The 19,002-nt window shown below is 42.6% G+C and overlaps 1 protein-coding gene across 5 annotated transcripts in view; it reads left to right on the top strand.

Annotated features, from left to right (window-relative positions):
• The window catches only part of MSRB3 (methionine sulfoxide reductase B3), a 147,286-nt gene that overhangs the window by 31,636 nt on the left and 96,648 nt on the right, over positions 1-19,002 (top strand). For 4 of the 5 annotated variants that reach the window (XM_073327875.1, XM_073327879.1, XM_073327877.1 and 1 more), the window contains one exon: positions 7,716-7,842. In XM_073327875.1, the coding sequence (XP_073183976.1) occupies positions 7,716-7,842 (127 nt within the window). Of the gene's footprint in view, positions 1-6,316; positions 6,408-7,715; positions 7,843-19,002 lie in introns of those variants that run through there. The other variant, XM_073327878.1, reaches the window with a different exon arrangement.

Here is a 19,002-nt window from a genome sequence, read left to right as displayed (position 1 = left end):
CCCAGTGCAGCAGTCTGGGAGCTGACCTTGCTCGTGAAGACAAAGGCAAAAAAAGCATTGAGTACATTTTTCCACATTCTCTAATTCAGTAAGGGGCCCATACTTTCCTTGGCTTTCTTCTTGTTGCTAACATACCTGAAGAAGGCCTTCTTGTTACTCTTAACATCTCTTGCTAGCTGCAACTCCAAGTGTGATTTGGCCTTCTTGATTTCACTCCTGCATGCCTGAGCCATATTTTTATACTCCTCCTTGGTCATTTGTCCAAGCTTCCACTTCTTATCAGTTTCTTTTTTGTATTTAAGATCAGCAAAGATTTCACTGTTAAGCCAAGCTGGTCGTCTGCCATATTTACTATTCTTTCTACACATCGGGATGGTTTGTTCCTGCAACCTCAATAAGGATTCTTTAAAATACAGCCAGCTCTCCTGGACTCCTTTCCCCCTCATGTTATTCTCCCAGGGGATCCTGCCCATCAGTTCCCTGAGGGAGTCAAAGTCTGCTTTTCTGAAGTCCAGGGTCCGTATTCTGCTGCTCTCCTTTCTTCCTTGTGTCAGGATCCTGAACTCGACCATCTCATGGTCACTGCCTCCCAGGTTCCCATCCACTCATATACTATGAGGTGCTTAGTTTTAACAGGCTTGATACATAGGTAGCTGAGTAGGTGACTGAACCAGGGGGAAGGCCAGGAGCCATGATATAAAGCCCCACTCAAGGATGGGGGCTTCATTATGCTAGGTACTGTACACACACAATGAAAAGATAATCCTTTCCCCAAGAATTTACAATCTAATCTTTGTACAGTTAAAGAATAAAGTTTTTAAAATGAAAGGAGAGGAACTGCCTGCAGTCGTGAGGGCTAGAAATTTTTTTTTTAAGAGAGTTGAGATACTTGCGTAATCACAGGATTCCAGTTAGCTGTGGCTTTCAAGAAAACACCTAACATTGCAGGACTCACAAGATAATTATAGTATTGACAACTCATGTGATTTTGTTGTGAGGCTTGAGATTCTTGATATTTTACCTATAGCTCCAGCTCTCTGAACCATAGGCTAATATGAGAGTCTCAGCTCTCATTTTTTAAAAACATATGTTCCTAGCCATCATAGTTGCAGAGCTAACACCTTGTAAAACAAGTGACGCAGCTGTACCCTAAAGACTCAAAATCCAGAAGGCAAATTAAAACAGAACCCCTGCATTTTTTTTAAAACAATTCTCATGATTTTTAAGCCATACTCCTGGTTCTGGGGACCTGATTCATGATTTTTGAACATTTGGAATTGACCATACTGAAGTAGTGAGAGTTGACAACACTGCAGTGTCCTCTTTTGGCATCAAAATCCAAAAAGTAAGGTTTTCCTGAAGCTATTGTTTGGGTTTATAATACAAACAAATGGCTTCCAGATCCCACCTAATGATTTAGTAAGGCAATGCAGGAGCTAGTGGAATTTGTGATTTACTGTAGTTATATGGTTAACAAGATAGAACATGGGCACTATGTTTGGAGATGAGAGCCAATCTAACAAAAGACTGCTTAAACACCAAGAGGGAGATACACACCCCTGCTCTGGCCCCTTTGCACTAGGTCAAAGGGGCCCTAAAACTAGGGTTGATAGGCATCTGGTTTTTGACTGGAACCCCCAATTGAAAAGGTACCCTGGTGGCACTGGTCAGCACCGCTGACCGGGCCGTTAAAAATCCAGTTGGTGGCACAGCGGGACTAAGGCAGGCTCCCTGCCTGTTGTGGCTCCGCGCGGCTCCTGGAAGCAGCGGCATATCCCCATTCCGGCTCCTAGGTGTAGGAGCAGCCAGGGGGCTCCACATGCTGCCTCTGCCACAAGCACCAGCTCCACAGCTCCCATTGGCCAGGAACCCCGGGGGTGGCGCCCGTGGACAGGGCAGTGCGCAGAGCTGCCTGGCACTGCCTCCACGTAGGAACCAGAGGGGGAACATGCCGCTGCTTCTGGGAGCCGCCTGAGGTAAGCGCCGCCCAGAGCCTACACCCCGATCCCCTCCCATGCCCCTGCCCCAGCCCTGATCCCCCTCCCATCCTCCAAATCCCTCCGTCCAAGTCCGGAGCACCCTCCTGCACCCCAAGCTCCTCATGCCCAGCCCCACACCAGAGCCCTCACCACCTCACGCACCCCAACCCCCTGAGCCAGCCCGGTGAAAATGAGTGAGTGAGGGTGGGGGAAAGTGAGGGGGGGGTGGAGTAAGCAGGGGGTGGGGCTGGGTAGTGGCCTCGGAGGAGGGGTGGGGCAGGGCACGGGTGTTCGGTTTTGTGTGAGTAGAAAGTTGGCAACCCTACCTAAAACCCTGGTTCCAGTTGGGAGAGAAGCCTTAGTGTAAGGGATTTGTTGAGTGCATAGCTGGGGCAGGAGGGGTATGTCGGGGGTGCAGCTGTACACAGCACCGCAGAATCTGCACAGTGCTGCAGTCCATCGGGCAGCCCTGGGAGGCTGCTATAACTTAGAAAGGCCCCCCTGAGCTGCCTGTATTATGCTGGAGGGGTCTCTTCTGTCCCCAGAACAGTCCAAGACTGGGAGGGTGCAAAGGTGGCTTAAAACCATTTTACTCACCATCTCCCTGGGCTAAGCATTCTGTGCTGCACCCCTTAGAGAAGTGGTTCTCAACCATGGATACGCATACCCCGGGGGGGGGGGTATGCAGAGGTCTTCCAGGGGGTACGTCAACTCATCTAGATATTTGTCTAGTTTTACAACAGGCTACATAACAAACACTAGTGAAGTCGATACAAACTAAAATTTCATACAGACAAAATGAGAATGTGCGCAATTTTTCAGTAGTCGTGTGCTGTGACACTTTTTTGTATTTTTATGTCTGCTTTGGTAAGTAAGTAGTTTTTAAGTGAGGTGAAACTTGGGTTATGCAAGACAAATCAGACTCCTGAAAGGGGTACAGTAGTCTGGAAAGGTTGAGAGCCACTGCTCTAGAGGCACAGCATAAAATCTCTCCCCAAGAATGGTAATTGGCATTGAAGATACTGGAACAGTGGTTTCCTCCTAAGTTCCTTATAGTGGCCTGACGACTTATTTTAGAAATCCAAGTTGCAGGTCTGATTCTGAACCTATGAAGTCTATGGCAAAGTAGAAACAAAGATTTAACTGATATCCAGATACGTTACCACTATCAGAGGTGGATTAAGTTTTCATGGGGCCCTGGGCCAGAGCAAATTGTCATCCCTTCCGTCTGCAGCCCCGCCCCCCTTTCTGCCCCTGCGGCCCTGCCCGTTCTGCCCCTTCCCCTGCTGCCCCGCCCCATTCCACACACGGTCAGCCCCATTCTGCCCGCCCCCACATTGTGGCTCTGTAACCTTGCTCCTTTCTGTAGCCCCAAGACGGGAGAAAGCTCTGTCCCCACTCCCTCTGACATGGCCCCGTGCTGCAGCGGAGAGTAAGAGCTCCCCCAGCCCTGAGGCCACAGCAGGGAGCCAGAGCTCCTCCAGCCCCGGGGCCATAAGCGTAGTTTGACTGCTATGTTTGAGGGGGCAAAGTGTGCCCATGCACATGTCACGCTGAAGCCAGTCCCCTTGGTTCACTGCCCAGTCCCCTCTCTCCTCCCATCTACAGCAGTACCTGGGCTGCCAGTGGGGGGTGGGAGGGACAGGACGGCATAACGGGGGAGCCCCAGCTGCTGCTGGAGACCACTCCGGCACTAGCTGTTGCAGCGATGTCCCTGCTCTGTTGCTGCTGTGGTTGCCTTCCTCTTGGGGCTGCTGCTGCCCAGGGAATGCCACATGCTGGGCTGCTGCTTCCGCCCACCCCACCCATTCCCATATCTCCTTCTCCTCCTCCTCCCCCTTCCTCTCCCTTTCTCCTGCCCCCTCCCCCCCCTTTCTTTTGCTCCCTCTCCCCCTCCCCGGGCATCAGGGTTGTAGAGGCAACCGGTGGACACTAGGACCCAGGAGGCGGTGTCCAGCTGCTGAGGCAGGATCCAGAGTGCAGGGGAAAAGCTGTTCAGTCCTGCTCCGTCTGCTCCCCGTGAGCCGAAACATGACAGAAAGGAGGTCAGGGCACGGGGGTGCCTATTTTTCCAGGGCCCTTCAATTGGCCGGGGCCCCTGGGCACGGGCCCTGTCCGCCCAGTGGTAATCCACCACTGACCAATGTTCCCCTTCAAACTACACACTCTCTTACTCTTGCTTGGAAATAACAGGGCAGGAATGTACAGCAGCTTCTTAGGCACATTTATCTTGCATTAGCTTATGCTAAAAATTATCTCTCTTGACTGTATCTTTCTTCCCTCCACCCCCCTTTGCATGTCATTTGTCAGCTTACATTGTAAATTCTGTGTGGCAGGGACTGTGGCTTCGTGTGTGTCTGCACAACACCTAGCTCAGGGGGGCCCTGGTGCGGCTTCAACTAATAGGAACTGCTGCAGTACAAGTAATAGAAATAGCGCTTAAACTTCAAAAGAGAGAAGAAAGCCTTCTGCTGCAGTGTTTTTTTTATGAATGCTAGTTCAGTTTTATTGGGTTTTGTAGAATTATAGCCTTACATCCTTTGTAGATACCTGGGACCAATAGCAACAATTTAGTGAACACTGGCTTTTTCAGGAGATCAGGGTCTGTCTAGTTCGAAATCTTTGGGGTTTTTAAAGAGTTTTTCAGCAGTTTACACTTTGGGGAGTTGCAGTCCTGTTTACTTGTAACAAAAGAGGAAAACCTAGCTTGTGCTGCAGCGGCAAACAGCCTCAGGTTGTTAAGAAACAAATCTATGAAACAAGCAGAGGGAAGGAACAACAGGAAAAATGAACCATGAGGAAAGTATAAAGAGAGGAGACTAACTTTTCTCCCTCCTTTCCCCTCGCAAACAGATGTGCCAGCTCCTCTGTCATCCAATGCGAGGTATCTATGTAAAGAATAGTGAACAGAGGATAAAAAGTGTGAAAGAAACACAAATGACGATGATCTTTTAGAAAGTGTGAAATTAAGTATTTTTATTTTTCTATCTTCTATTTCTCAGTGCAACAATGTTCGGGAATATTGTATTTCTAACTGGCTGCAATGGAAAATCTCTGGTAAACTACATATCAGACATGATATGGGCAGCTTCTGGTATGGGCTATCACATCTTGGCCTACAGAAACTGATGTCTGACACCAAGGTCTCCAAAATAACTGAGAGTTTTCTCAGCAGATTACTTTTAATAAACTAGGAGTACTATTTTGTGAATTTCTTATGAGCCAAGCCTACCTAAAATAATATCTACAGGAAACAAAGTTCCCATTAAAGGTAGTGGCAGTTTTGACTGAGAAATGAGCGCAGGACTGGGATTTGAATGATGTAAATGCAGATATTAGGAACTAGATACGAGTCTTACTCTTTGAATTACAGCTTGTATTGCGGTAGCACCCACAGTTGGCTAGATGCTGTCCACATCCACGCAGGCGGACACAGTCTCTGCCCTGAGGAGTTTGCATAACATCGCCTTTTAGTTTTGTAATCAGTTTTTACAGAAGCCAGTTGACTTCATTGACAAATTTTGCATGCAAATCAGTGGTATCTTATCGCCCTAAGGATTGCATCTGTTAAACTGATGTACATTTTCAGTATGAATTATTCTAACAAGAGACCGATCAGTGATTAAATGGAGAACGCTCTGCCAACAGCCCCCTTTATACCAATGGGAGCTCCAGCTCTTGGGTCTCCACTGACCACATCTGTGGTGATGTGGCCTGGGAAGACATGTGGTCTCTCAGAGAAGTAACAAAATCCTGTTTGTTTACACTTGAAATCATACAGAGATGTTGTTCTCCTTTTCACTCCCTCCCTCCTACTTCCAAATTCACTCATGAGTCAAAGGAAGTATTTCAGCCTTAGTGCTAAAACTTGGCAGATATTAAACATTTCACCTTGCTTGTGTGACTGTGCCATGTAGTAGATACAATTGCTGTATAGGGGCATAAGATCATTGATGGAAAGCAAGCCATACCCTTTGTCCATCTTGCTGTATGAAGTTCTTTTTAACACTTTCAGAGTCCATTAACTAACCTTAGCAACACAGCTATATCTTTGCTAACTGAATGATTTTTTTTCCTTAAAGATCTTTTTGCCACAATAACCACTAGATGGTGCTCTCCTATTTAGATAATAGTAAAAACAGTATTAACTATAAGTCATCCAGTAAGAGCATGTTGGAGACCCCCTACTCTTGGGGCACCCAGCTTTTTAATTGTAGAATACATCTTTGTTCTTTGCCTGACCTGCAGAGTGACATCACTGCCTTTCTTCCTGTTGCACTGTAGCTGCCTGACTCACAGGCTTTGACACAAGCCAGATGGCTGCGATTGGTAGGCGCACAGGCTGCCTGGTACTGCAGTTGATGAAACAGAATAGGAAGACGTTTTATGATCAGTTGCGGGAGCACAATAAGACTGCAGCTTTGCTAGGTAATTACATTTTCACTGCACACTTTACTTCTCACAGTGAAGGTCACTAGAAAAAAATACATTTTTATTCGTAGTGCTTATTATGTATAGATCTTTGATCTTTTATTAGTCAGTAGTCTGCTCTGGAGGATTTTTTTAACCAGTTCTGCAGTCACTCGTGAAAATGACATGTTTATTTATGTTTAATGGTTCTTTCGAGCTGTTCGTGGTGTGGCACTTACCTTCCTTCTCTCTTTTGTCTCCATTTAGTAACATAAAAATGTTTTGGTTTTGTAGTGAGTTTAGTTTGGAGAAGTCAGAGTTCAGGCATGTTAATGCAAGCAGATTTCTGTCAGATATACTCCAGAGTGATGTGATAATATATATTACTGTTTATTATGTGTTTGTTCTTCAGGGGTCAGAAGAGATCATGCACAGACTTCTCTTCTGGTTCAGGAAATGTACAAGAGAAAATCATTCCTGAATACATTTCTGGGCATTTCCATTCTGTAACCATTTTTAAAAAACGTGTCTTGGAAGAGGTTGAGAGTGGTGCATTGTTGTTCAAATCATTAACCATGAGGGGCCTAATCCTGCTCCCACTGAAATCAACGAGAATTTCACTATTGACTTCAGTGAGGGTGGGTTTGAATCCCAGGTGCCAGTTACTGCAGTAATCTTCTGAAGCAGACTGCAGCTATGAATGACTATCCTATGAGGCAGCTGCATTTCATCCTTCCTATTGTGAGGTAAACAAAACAATCACCATAGTCACATGTTGCATCTTACAAACTAAAAAATCCCCACTGCCATATCCCTCTCTTCTGTATTGGTGCCAGCTGGAAAATTGCTTGAATGTATCCCTTGGAGAATTTAAGATCTAAATGATCTTTATTTAAAGAAATGATTGTCCCATTATTTTTTCTGGTAACTGGAAAATTTATTTGTTAAAATAAAGTTTGGCTTTGTTTAACCAGCCAGCCAACTGAACAGGTTTTCATAATGGTTGGTTACCAACATTCACCACGTAGACATGTGTTTTTAGTAAATTTTTAATTGCAAATTTGGGTTGCCCTGCATTGCACGACATTAAGATTCCCCCCCCGCCTGGTAACTAACAAAGACTTGCAGCATTGTATGCTATGTATTCTAATTAACAAATAAGCTTACAGAAGAAGGCAAAAAGGGGCTAAACGAACTAATAAATGTGCATTCAGAATTCCGTAGTCCTATGTTTTCTTTTCAGATAGAATCATAACCCATCAGGTTTGCTATGAATGTATCTAACATTTTTGATGTTTTCATCTTTTTTTTTTTTTCCCTACTCAGCTCTTGCCCCTGTTCTTTGCCTCTGGTTTTGTTGGTGAGGATATCACAGTGATGTCTGCATTCAACCTGCTGCATTTGGTGACAAAGAGCCAGCCAGTGGCCCTGCGAGCCTGTGGGCTTCCCTCAGGTTGAATGGGTGCTGCTTGTTGTGTCATGCATATTGAGGGCCCTTTTAGGAATGGGTGTCTCTGCTGCAGGAAATGATACACTATGGTTTACTAAATTTAGTTGCAATTTATTAGAGTTCTCTGTTGAAGCCGGAAGTTTGTAATAAATCACTGCTTTGCTTTTAGTGTGTTCATAGCCCAGATTTTAGAATGCTTTGGAAACATTGTCCAGCTTCCTTGCCCAGTATATTACCATATCTCAAATTTGATAGCATCTTCCTGTCCCCTGACACAGACTATACAGTTAACTTGAAAATCACAGTTGTATTACATATTACACACGGTTTTAATAAGAAATTGCTTAGCAGCATTTAATATATGAAATATTGTAATTTAATAAGTCTCTTAGGAAAATGTTTTACAAATACTGTTCAAGTGCATTGAAATCTTTTTCACCATTTATTCCTTTGTGTGTGTGAAATTTTTATTGTAAATTTACTTTTAATAATCGTGCACAGAAAGGTTCATGCAGAAAGTGATGTGAGCTGTAATGTAATTTTCTTTCCCTCACAATGTGTACTTTCGTTGTGTTACAATAGTTCAAACAAACCAAAATGCTCCATCACAGCTGCTTTTTTTTAGAAAAAACATCCACCTTTTAAAAAAAATTTAAAGAGGAATAACTACACTTCATGTGTAATGCCCCGCTCCTGAATTGGGATTTGCAAAGGCAGCTGTTGGGGCATGAGGGCCCATCCATGTGAATCTGACTGCAAGACCTTTGTCTAAATGTTTAATATCTGCATTTAAACAGTAACATATGTAATATCTTTATAAGATACCAAATCTGACTATTTGACAGGAAATGACAACTTTAGTGGGTTAATTTTTAGAGTTCAAAGGCTATCTGGAATTATTTTTTTTAAAAGTCAAAATAAAAACTAAGATGCAGCTGTAAATAATCACTGATTGAAACCCCAAGTAACCTTCCAATCTGGGCATTTGTTATGCACCCATCGCCACTGAATATAGGCACAAAATACAACAACCAAAGCATCATTGCTGTTTGCTAATATAATTTCAGAGCAGCATATTGCATATGAAAGAAGTGTCATAAATGCCTTCGGTGATCAGACACAACAGTTAAGCTTAATTGATTTTTCTAGAGCTGTTTTATTTGAACTATCAAAACTGAGCCCCAGTTTTGTGGCATAGGAGTCTATTTTCCTTTCCATAACTCCCATTAACCTAAACAGGAGTTACAGTCCATCTTGATAAGGAGACAATAGACCCCATTGTGTTAGCCTGATCTTTGCTTCCAATTATATGTGCTGCTGACTCAAGCTTCAAATCCTAAAAACAGAGGACAAGCAAATTTCCTAACTTTTTGTGCACTTTTGATGTGAGCTCACACTAGTGAGACCTTAAAATGAGGCATTTACAGCTTTCCTGTTCATTTTGTGCCTATTCTAACAAGCAGATCCCAAGCAGATCTCAAAGCTGGTCTGTTAGGAACAGAATCTGACAGAAGTATTTCTGGTGCATACTTGCTCATAAATCATTACATTAACCATTTTGTCACCTGCGTCACTGGCATAATCCAATATCCACATGTTTTATTATAACTTTTATATCTTTGCAATTATTTCTGTTTGTATGATCCATAGCTACCCAAACTTTAACAGATCAGTTACAGTGACTACTTTATAGATGTATATTATAAAACAAAATTCATCCACTGATAGCAGAATAAAGTATAACTGCATATTTCATGTGTTCTAAGAGGAAACTAAATTTCCTAGACACTTTTATAAATTAATGTTGGCTAATTTTGTCTTCAATTTGTGTATGTGTAGTAGAGGTGGGGAACAGAAGTAAATGGTGAAGGGTGCATCATATAAATGCAAGAGTAAGTCCTAGAAGTAATATTTGCATAAATGCAACAGTCCAACTGGATCTTGAGTTTACCTTCAAAGACAGAGAAGTGCCCTGTTTTCTTTAGAATTACAAGCATTTTATGAAAATTATTTTCTTGTGCTCCCCCCAATCATATTCTGTACAAAATGTATAATGTAAGACTCTATTACTTTGTGCTGTGACCACATCAAGTCTCAAGGTAAGCAGGATTAGATCTACTTTTAGTTGGATAGAAATTTTCAAAGAAAATCCAGGTGGTACAAGAAGTGGTTTAGGAGGCATAATTTCACATGCATCACTTAATGAACCAATGCCACCAAATAATTTTAGGGAGCGGTGTGCTGACAAAGGTTCCATCTTTCAAATGAGGCATAAAACCAAGGCTCTAGCCTTGTTAAACTATCTTGTAGTTGGTAAACTGGGATTACTCACATCAATAAAGTTCCACACTTATAATATTTGCTGGATTGGGCACAATAATGTAATTTTTATACCCATTTTAATTTTCTGGATGATACCCAGAATCAGCTGTTGCCTTTTATGAATAAGTGCTTCAATCCAAATATGTAATCTATATACTGCCCCTAACCTTTGCTTGTGCTATAAAATGGAGTTCATATATACTGTCATTTATAGATTAGGACCAAATGAAATCTTTTTTGCTTTTCAAAACAAATACATTCAATTTAATTTCAGAATAGTACATGCATTAATTTTTAGAACATCTGCTTTTTATTTTGAGTAATTCTTCCCGATCCAAAAATCTTCAGTACATTGTAACTTTTGTCTTGTCTTCTGACCATTCTGAAGTTTATGGATACACACTGAGTTATGTTATGAACTGTATACCTTTCATATCACTATTATTATTATTGTTAATTTGATGGAAGGTTTGTTTGCATTTTTAATATCCACATATTAATGCCTGAGGTATAAATGCATTCTTCTAACTATACAAAATAATAGGATTAAATCTGATTTATAGTGAACAGGGAAGAAATAGCTAAAATGTACCCCAGTGCTCCAAACTTCCAGTAGATGGCACTAATCATATATTCTTTTGCATAAATAGAACAGAATGAAAAGTTTCCACTTTAGAAATCATTCATATATAAGTACAATCTGAGAATTTAGTTTAAAGTGTGTGTAAACTATCATAAGAAAAGCATGAGCATTATGAAAAACCACCCAAGTTTGGGCTTATACACAAACTTCATTCATATAATGTTAGAGGTTTCCTCATTTCCAGTAACAGTTGCAATTCCATTATACTTTCACATGATTTAAAATAAACTGACACTGTTTGGCCTTGATCCGGTGCACTCCACGTCCAGTGAAATGTAGGAGATGGTCAGCATCTCTCAAGATTGGGTTAATAAGGAAATAGATCTGGTTTGAAATCTTTTAAGATAAGAACAAATTTTCCTTTGGCTACTTTAATGCATACCAGCAAGTCACGGGTCCAAGCAGTAATGATGCATATTCCATATACATATGTTTTCTGTAGCAGAGCACCAAGTTATAAAGAAAAATCTTACTTTGCTTTGCTGTGTCTTTGAATTATTATGGGCTCTCATTCCTTTTAAAAAGTGTCCTTTCTTTTTTTTTTTTTTAACACTTTGAATGTTGTGCTGCTTGCATCACATTTTTTTGCATGAGATAGAAATCTGGTTTTCTGCTGCTGTAGATCAGGAAAGATTACAGTATTTGTAAAAATTAAGTAAAACTAATGATACAAAATTCTAGAGAGCTTGGGTATGCTTATGTGCACATTTTTGCATAGGTGTATGAAATAATAAAGACTTAAATTATAATTCAGTTGTTGTGCAGTGTTTAATTACTAGAATGATTAAAATAGTACTGGCAAACCACACTTTTCTAGGATACGGTTGTTGTATTACAATACATCTGTATGAAAAGGGTGCTGGGCATATGGTGTAAGTCTCTTTTATTAAATATATGTAGTATGTTTTTTCATAACACCTTTTATTAAATCTCAATTACTTGAAAATTAATTGGAAATATAAGTAAAATATACTGAATAGATAATCAAAATTGGACTGTTTGCAGTAATCCATTAACATGAAGGATTACATGTGGGGCAGCTCTTGCAAACATGAGTAATTCACCTGTGTGAACCACGTGAACTCAGGGACTACTCATGTCAGTTAAATTAACTCTCACACACAGTTTTTGCAAAATCTGGCTTTTATAACGGAAGTTCTGAAACCTTGAGTCAACCATGCCCCCTCCCCCCCCACTCACCTGCGCATCCACCAAAATTGTAATCACTGTTAGATTTTATACAGAATGTGTATATATTGTGTAACTTAAATATGTCTAAATGTATCTGTTGTATATGTGTACATATGATTTTCATATATGCTGTAACTTTCCCGTAGTTTCTCTTTGTATGTTACCAAGGATGTCATATAGCAGATGTCTCTTCATGTGGTTTGAAAAAAAATATTAGTGAGAGAGAGAATATATACTAACTTTAGAAACACCCACTGATACGCCTATGGTTAAGTGCCTGTCAGTGTTTTCGTTATAAATTCCTTTTTTGTGGGGTTTATAACTTACTTGCTCTGAGCTTAAATTTGTCATACAAGGTCTGAGATATGTGTGCTTTTGTCCCCTCTCCAGACAGTATTTTAAAAGAGCGAGAGAGAGAGAAGAAAATTCACTGTTTTTTGAAGATTTAAATACATTTATTCTTCTATAATCAAAATATTGTTTTTATCTGAAATACAATTTTTCATGTTGCTAGTTCATTAGTTTGCCAGGATATAGAGAATTACCTAAGTGTTGAAGATGAAAAGTACTATGTAAGTGCCACAGTAAATAATATGTTAATGCATTTATATATACTTAACGTAAAAATGGTGCTTTCAGTTGTCGCTTATAGAGACTTAGTACCTTTCTTCAAGATTTTTATTGTGTCTATCCTAGTGACATCATAATAGCACCCTGTTACAACCTGACATGGTATGTTGTTGTCATATCTATGTAATGGCTCTAAAGGAAGAAGACACACCTATATGAGGTAAAAAATCACCTTTGTAAAGGTGCCTGAATGGAAATTTACCCAGATATTTTGATCATTTAGGAAACTAATGTATCGTTTACTACTATTTAAATCTGCAATTGTTTAAATATTGTACATTTGTATATGTGCAATGTAAAAGGTTTTGTTCAATATTATTTGTTCATTCTTTAGTATCAAAGAGAATGAAATTTATTCATAAAATTGGTTGGTTTGAGTAACATTTATATTATGTCTTATACTTGCAAAAATTGGAATTTGTATAAAAGGCTGAAATTCCTTCCTTAGCACCCTCTTCTCTGCCCCATATTAGAAGTAACCAACAGGGAACGCTGGAGCTACACAATATAGGCATATCATGTTAAGTCACTGGTGTCCACCCCTCTTTTTTCAGTTGGATCCCTGCACCCTTGCAAGAAATTGATGGACAGGCAGTCTTGATTCCCGCAATGCTCTGTCCAGGCATTGTTGCCAGGGCCTTCCATTTTCTGTGTATTCATCTCTTATATCTTTCTTTGTCTCTGTTCCTTTTCCTTTGCATTCTTTTTCTGCATTTGTTTTCTTGGGTTTTTGTCCTCTCCTCATTCTGTGACTCACTAGAAGGCCCTGTTAAATGCTTCATCTGGTGGGAAGTCCCGGTGGTACTGAGTGGCCCATGCTTAGTGGCTGAGCACCATGTTGTGAGGGAAGAGAAGCTGCTTGGGATGGTGGGCAGGTGCCTGTGCTCCCATCGTTGCAGACAAAGAGCCATTTCCACAGTCTGTTGCATTAGAGATCCCAGTGGGAGCAGAGTGGGAATGCAATGATGACTTTTAAGGACCCACCCAATCAATCGCATGGGGTTCCCAAACTTTTTACGGCACAATCCCATTTTAATGAAGTATTTTCTGCCGGGACTCCAGAAGAGCAAAATGACATCCTCTGCACAGCGTAACTTTGCACACATCATACGTGTGAGACCATGCTGCATGGACAATGCCATTTTGCTCTTTAAAATGGTGTTCGCTACACAATGTGACCTCATACATATGGTGTGTATAAGGTCACGCTGTGCGGAGGATGCCATTTTGCTCTACAAAATGGCATCCTGCGTGCAAGGTCACGGTGCATGATCACTATACATGCTAGATCACACTGTGCGGAGCAAAATGGCATCCTCTACACATTCAGGATTGCCACAACCCCACAGTTTGGGAACTGCTGAAGTAGCATGTTTGCAGGGCAAGTATGGGGTAGTTTTGGGATATCAGAACTTTCTTCGCACACATCGTTCCACTTCTATGCTTCACACCACCTCGGCTGAGGTAGCTTGCCCCTTCCTCTGAGCTTAGGAAACACTAGGGTAATTTAAAGATGGATTTTCAGCCTTAACTCTGGGTTTCATTGTTTTAGAGACTATACAGTTGTGGCCATGAAAAATGAATATTTTGCCAGCAATTATCATGTTCTTGTTCAACTTTTGTATATAAACAGCCCCATAGGCCTGAGTAATTCCTCAAGGGCAACAAAGAAACTCTCCCTGATCTAAAGAGTTTTTAATCCAGGTTAGAGAGGATATCATGCAGAGGGAGATGATCTCGAGCAAGAAGAAGGGAGGCTTACACAAAATAAGGTTTCTTGTTCCTTCAAATTTATATATCATGTTACTTCCCCCTTTAAAAAAAAATCTAGATTTTATTAGGTTGACCAGGGAGAACAGGAGACTGTTGGAGAGGGTGTGGTGAGCAGTAGGTTTCGAGGAGGCATTTGACTGAGGTTGCATTACATACAGGATCAGGGTAGTGAGCAGCATGGATTAAAGCCCAAATGTGTTGAGGGGGAAGGATATACTGGAAAGCAGAATTAGCAGAGTGGGAGAGAAGAGAGGAGATACTAGCTGGGCAAGAGTTGCATAGACACTTGAAGGTGGTGATGCATTTGGAGTTGATATAGGAGGTGTTCTGGATACACTCAAGGGACTTCCAAAGGGGAAGGGTGTCTGCCTGTCAACTAGACCTGCAGTGGTACAAAGTGCGAGTCAGATAAGCAAGGAAGGGGAGTGTTGCTATAGCATAGATGTGGCATTGCCAAGGCATGGATGGAGATTTTGGCATTAAGAATGGAGAGGAAAAGAGATATTCAGGAGAAATGGTAGAGAAGTGTTGTCTAACTTGTGGCCCTCTAGGGAGACTGTTAAAACACCTTACACAGAAAATTTGCTTTTGATTACAAATTGAAAATGTGCTTTGCCTGCCATGCCTGGGGATGTAATAAAGGAGGTGTTAGAATTGAGTCCATCGTTACGGGAAGGAAGTGGCTGGGCATCGCCTCTCCTGCAGCCTCAGGAGCAGCTCTGATGTGACCAAGGAGTGCTCTGAGTAGCTGTTGTTCTTTTCCTGCTGCATTTACTCAATAGATCCCTTCTGGCTACCTGCTGTATTGCAGGCAAGAAAGACAGAGTAGCTCTGGCTACTCCATTGCCAAGTATCCTGCTGAGCTGTGGGAGCCCCAAGGAGAGCACAGCAGGATAGGAGCTCAGCTGGGTCTTCCTGAGCCTGTGGGTATAGCTAGCGAAAGATGGGCTCCCTCCTCCACATAGCCGTGTAGGGGAGAGGGAAAAGAGAAACTGAGAACTAAATCATTTATGGATCCCTGTTTTTCTGGCTTAGGCCTGTTGCAGGTTAAAGTATTTTGGGGGCTAAATGCTGCCAGCTGGCAATAGTCCACTAGGCAGCAAATCTACGCTGGGGATAGCTGGAGCACAGTATGCTCCAGCCTTGTCCTCTTGTCCTCAGTACATCTCTCTGTGCCGATGGTCGTAGGCATAGGAGTCAGCTGTGCCTGCTAGGAACTCTTGAACACTGTGGGACTTGCAGGTAGTTTCAGCTCTTAGCAGCTCAGAAGGACACATGAACAGAGAATATGCCCCAAAATATTGATTGTGGCACCTTGGTCTTTTGAAATACTGTGTTCTGTCCGCAGGCGAGAAGGTGGTATGTTGCTATTGCCGAGGAAGTTACCAGGAGGACTTAGCAACAGCCTGAATAACTCTAAGTTGCACACTACTGTGGTAACTGCTGGCAAATGCTGACTTTTTAATTGTTTCTACTGCAGGTTAGACTTTTATTAAAGCTGTTGGAATATACGTATTTTGATGGGTTACTGAAATATTTTTAAACGCATAAGGTAGCTGGAAAGACTGAGCAATTTGCTATTTTTAATTTTAGCTTAATTCTTATGTTAATAAAATATTTCCATATGTTATGTCTTCATTTTTATGTCGTGTCTGGTGAAAGGTGCCAAAATGACAGCATTGGACTCAGAAGTCTCCTCTCTGGGGAGAAAAAAAGATAGCGTAGCATAAGTTTCTCCCCACTCAGCCAACCTGTCTCAATCTTGGCTTGTGGTGTTCACTTGTAAGGATGAAGAGAATAGGCCAGTCTTCGTGCTTCCTCAGGTTTTAGCCTTTCTGATGTGACCGCCAGCGGAGGTGCCAGTTACTACGGTGAGGATGGTTTCTTTTACGTGGATGTTACTGTTGGGAGCTATGCTGAGTATCAACTCATATCACCTAGGCCACTGAACAATTATAGAACAATTCAGACTCAGAACTTAAAGAACTTAAAAAACTTCATCCTATTACCAACCCACCGTAACTGTCCTGTTCCCAGTTTGTCATTAATTTAGAAGTTTAGTGTTATATTGGCTTTTTGGATGTCCCCCGGTCGCCATGAGTTTTCAAAGATAATGGCCAATGGCTCTGCAATCACATCCGCCAACTCCTTTAGCACCCTCGGGTGCAGTGCATCCGATCCCGTGGACTTGTGCTTGTCCAGCTTTTCTAAATAGTCCCGAACCACTTCTTTCTCCACAGAGGTCTGGTCACCTCCCCATGCTGTGCTGCCCAGTGCAGAAGTCTGGGAGCTGATCTTGTTCATGAAGACAGAGGCAAAAAAAGCATTGAGTATATTCGCTTTTTCCACATCCTTTGTCTCTAGGTTGCCTCCCTCATTCAGTAAGGGGCCCACACTTTCCTTGGCTTTCTTCTTGTTGCTAACATACATGAAGAAACCCTTCTTGTTACTCTTAACTTCTCTTGCTAGCTGCAACTCCAGGTGTGATTTGGTCTTCCTGATTTCACTCCTGCATGCCTGAGCAATATTTTTATACTCCTTCCTGGTCATTTGTCCAAGCTTCCACTTCTTGTCAGTTTCTTTTTTGTGTTTAAGATCAGCAAGGATTTCACTGTTAAGCCAAGCTGGTCACCTGCCATATATACTATTCTTTCTACTCATCGGGATGGTTTGTCCCTGTAACCTCAATAAGGATTCTTTAAAATACAGCCAGCTCTCCTGGACTCCTTTCCCCCTCATGTTATTCTCCCAGGGGATCCTGCCCATCAGTTCCCAGAGGTAGTCAAAGTCTGCTTTTCTGAAGTCCAGGGTCCATATTCTGCTGCTCTCCTTTCTTCCTTGTGTCAGGATCCTGAACTCAACCATCTCATGGTCACTGCCTCCCACGTTCCCATCCACTTTTGTTTCCCCTACTCATTCTTCTCGGTTTGTGAGCAGCAGGTCAAGAACAGCTCTGCCCCTAGTTGATTCCTCCAGGACTTGCACCAGGAAATTGTCCCCTACACTTTCCAAAAACTTCCTGGATTGTCTGTGAACTGCTGTATTGCTCCCCCAGCAGATGTCAGGGTGATTGAAGTCTCTCATGAGAACCAGGGCCTGTGATCTAGTAACTTATATTAGTTGCCAGAAGAAAGGCTCGTCCACCTCATCCCCCTGGCCTGGTGGTCTATAGCAGACTCCCACCATGGCATCACCTTTGTTGCTCTCACTTTTAAACTTAATCCAGAGACTCTCAGGTTTTTCTGGAGTTTCGTACCGGAGCTCTGAGCAGTCATACTGCTCTCTTACTTACAATGCAACTCCCCCACCTTTTCTGCCCTGCCTGTCCTTCCTGAACAGTTTATAATGATCCATCACAGTACTCCAGTCATGTGAGTTATCCCACCAAGTCTCTGATACTCCAATCACATCATAATTCCTTGACTGTGCCAGGACTTCCAGTTCTCCCTGATTGTTTCCCAGGCTTCTTGCATTTGTGTATAGGCACTTAAGATAACTCGTTGATCGTCCTGTTTTCTCAGTATGAGGGAGGAGTCCTCCCCTCTCGAGCTCTCCTGTTCGTGCTTCCTCCCGGTATCCCACTTCCCCACTTACCTCAGGGCTTTGGTCTCCTTCTCCCGGTGAACCTAGTTTAAAGCCCTCCTCACTAGGTTAGTCAGCCTGCTTGCGAAGATGCTCTTCCCTCTCTTCGTTAGGTGAATCCCATCTCTGCCTAGCACTCCTCCTTCTTGGAACACCATCACATGGTCAAAGAATCCAAAGCCTTCTCTCCGACACCACCTGTGTAGCCATTTGTTGACTTCCACAATTCAACGGTCTCTACCCAGGCCTTTTCCTTCCATGGGGAGGATGGACGAGAACACAACTTGTGCGTCAAACTCCTTTATCGTTCTCCCAGAGTCATGTAGTCTGCTGTGCTCCACTCAAGTTCATTCTTGGCAGTATCATTGGTGCCCATGTGAAGAAGCAGGAAGGGGTAGCGATCTGAGGGCATGAGTCTCGGCAGTCTCTCTGTCACATCGTGAATCCTAACTCCTGGCAAGCAGCAGACTTCTTGGTTTTCCCAGTCAGGGCAGCAGATAGATGACTCAGTCCCACTGAGGAGGGAGTCCCCGAGCACCACACCTGCCTCCTTCTCTTGGGAGCAGTGGTCATGGAACCCCCAGCCCTAGGACAGTGCATCTCATGCCTTCCAATCGGTGGAGTCTCCTTCTGCTCCCTTCCCTCAGATGTATCATCTAGTCCACTCTCTGCATTAGTACCTGTGGAGAGAACATGAAAATGGTTGCTCACCTGTATCTGCATTGCTGGTACATGGACGCTCCTCTTTCTTCTTCTGGAGGTCACATGCTGCCAAATTTCTTCACCGTCCTCCTGTCCCCGCTGCGTGGGCTGCTCTGATTCTTCAGAACATTGTGCCCGTAGAAGCATATCCTGATGTCTGTCCAGGAAATATTCTGTTTCTCTTATGCAACGCAGGGTTGATACTTGTTTCTCCAGACTTTGAACCTTCTCTTCCAATATGAAAACCAGCTTGCACTTTGTACAGACAAAGTTGCTTCTGTCCTTTGTAAGAAAGACAAACATGCCACATTCCTGTGCAG

This window comes from Lepidochelys kempii, chromosome 1 (assembly GCF_965140265.1).
Source record: "Lepidochelys kempii isolate rLepKem1 chromosome 1, rLepKem1.hap2, whole genome shotgun sequence".
Taxonomy (NCBI): Eukaryota; Metazoa; Chordata; order Testudines; family Cheloniidae; genus Lepidochelys; species Lepidochelys kempii.
Note: the sequence above shows the minus strand (reverse complement) of the source record. Positions and strands in the feature narration are given on the sequence as shown.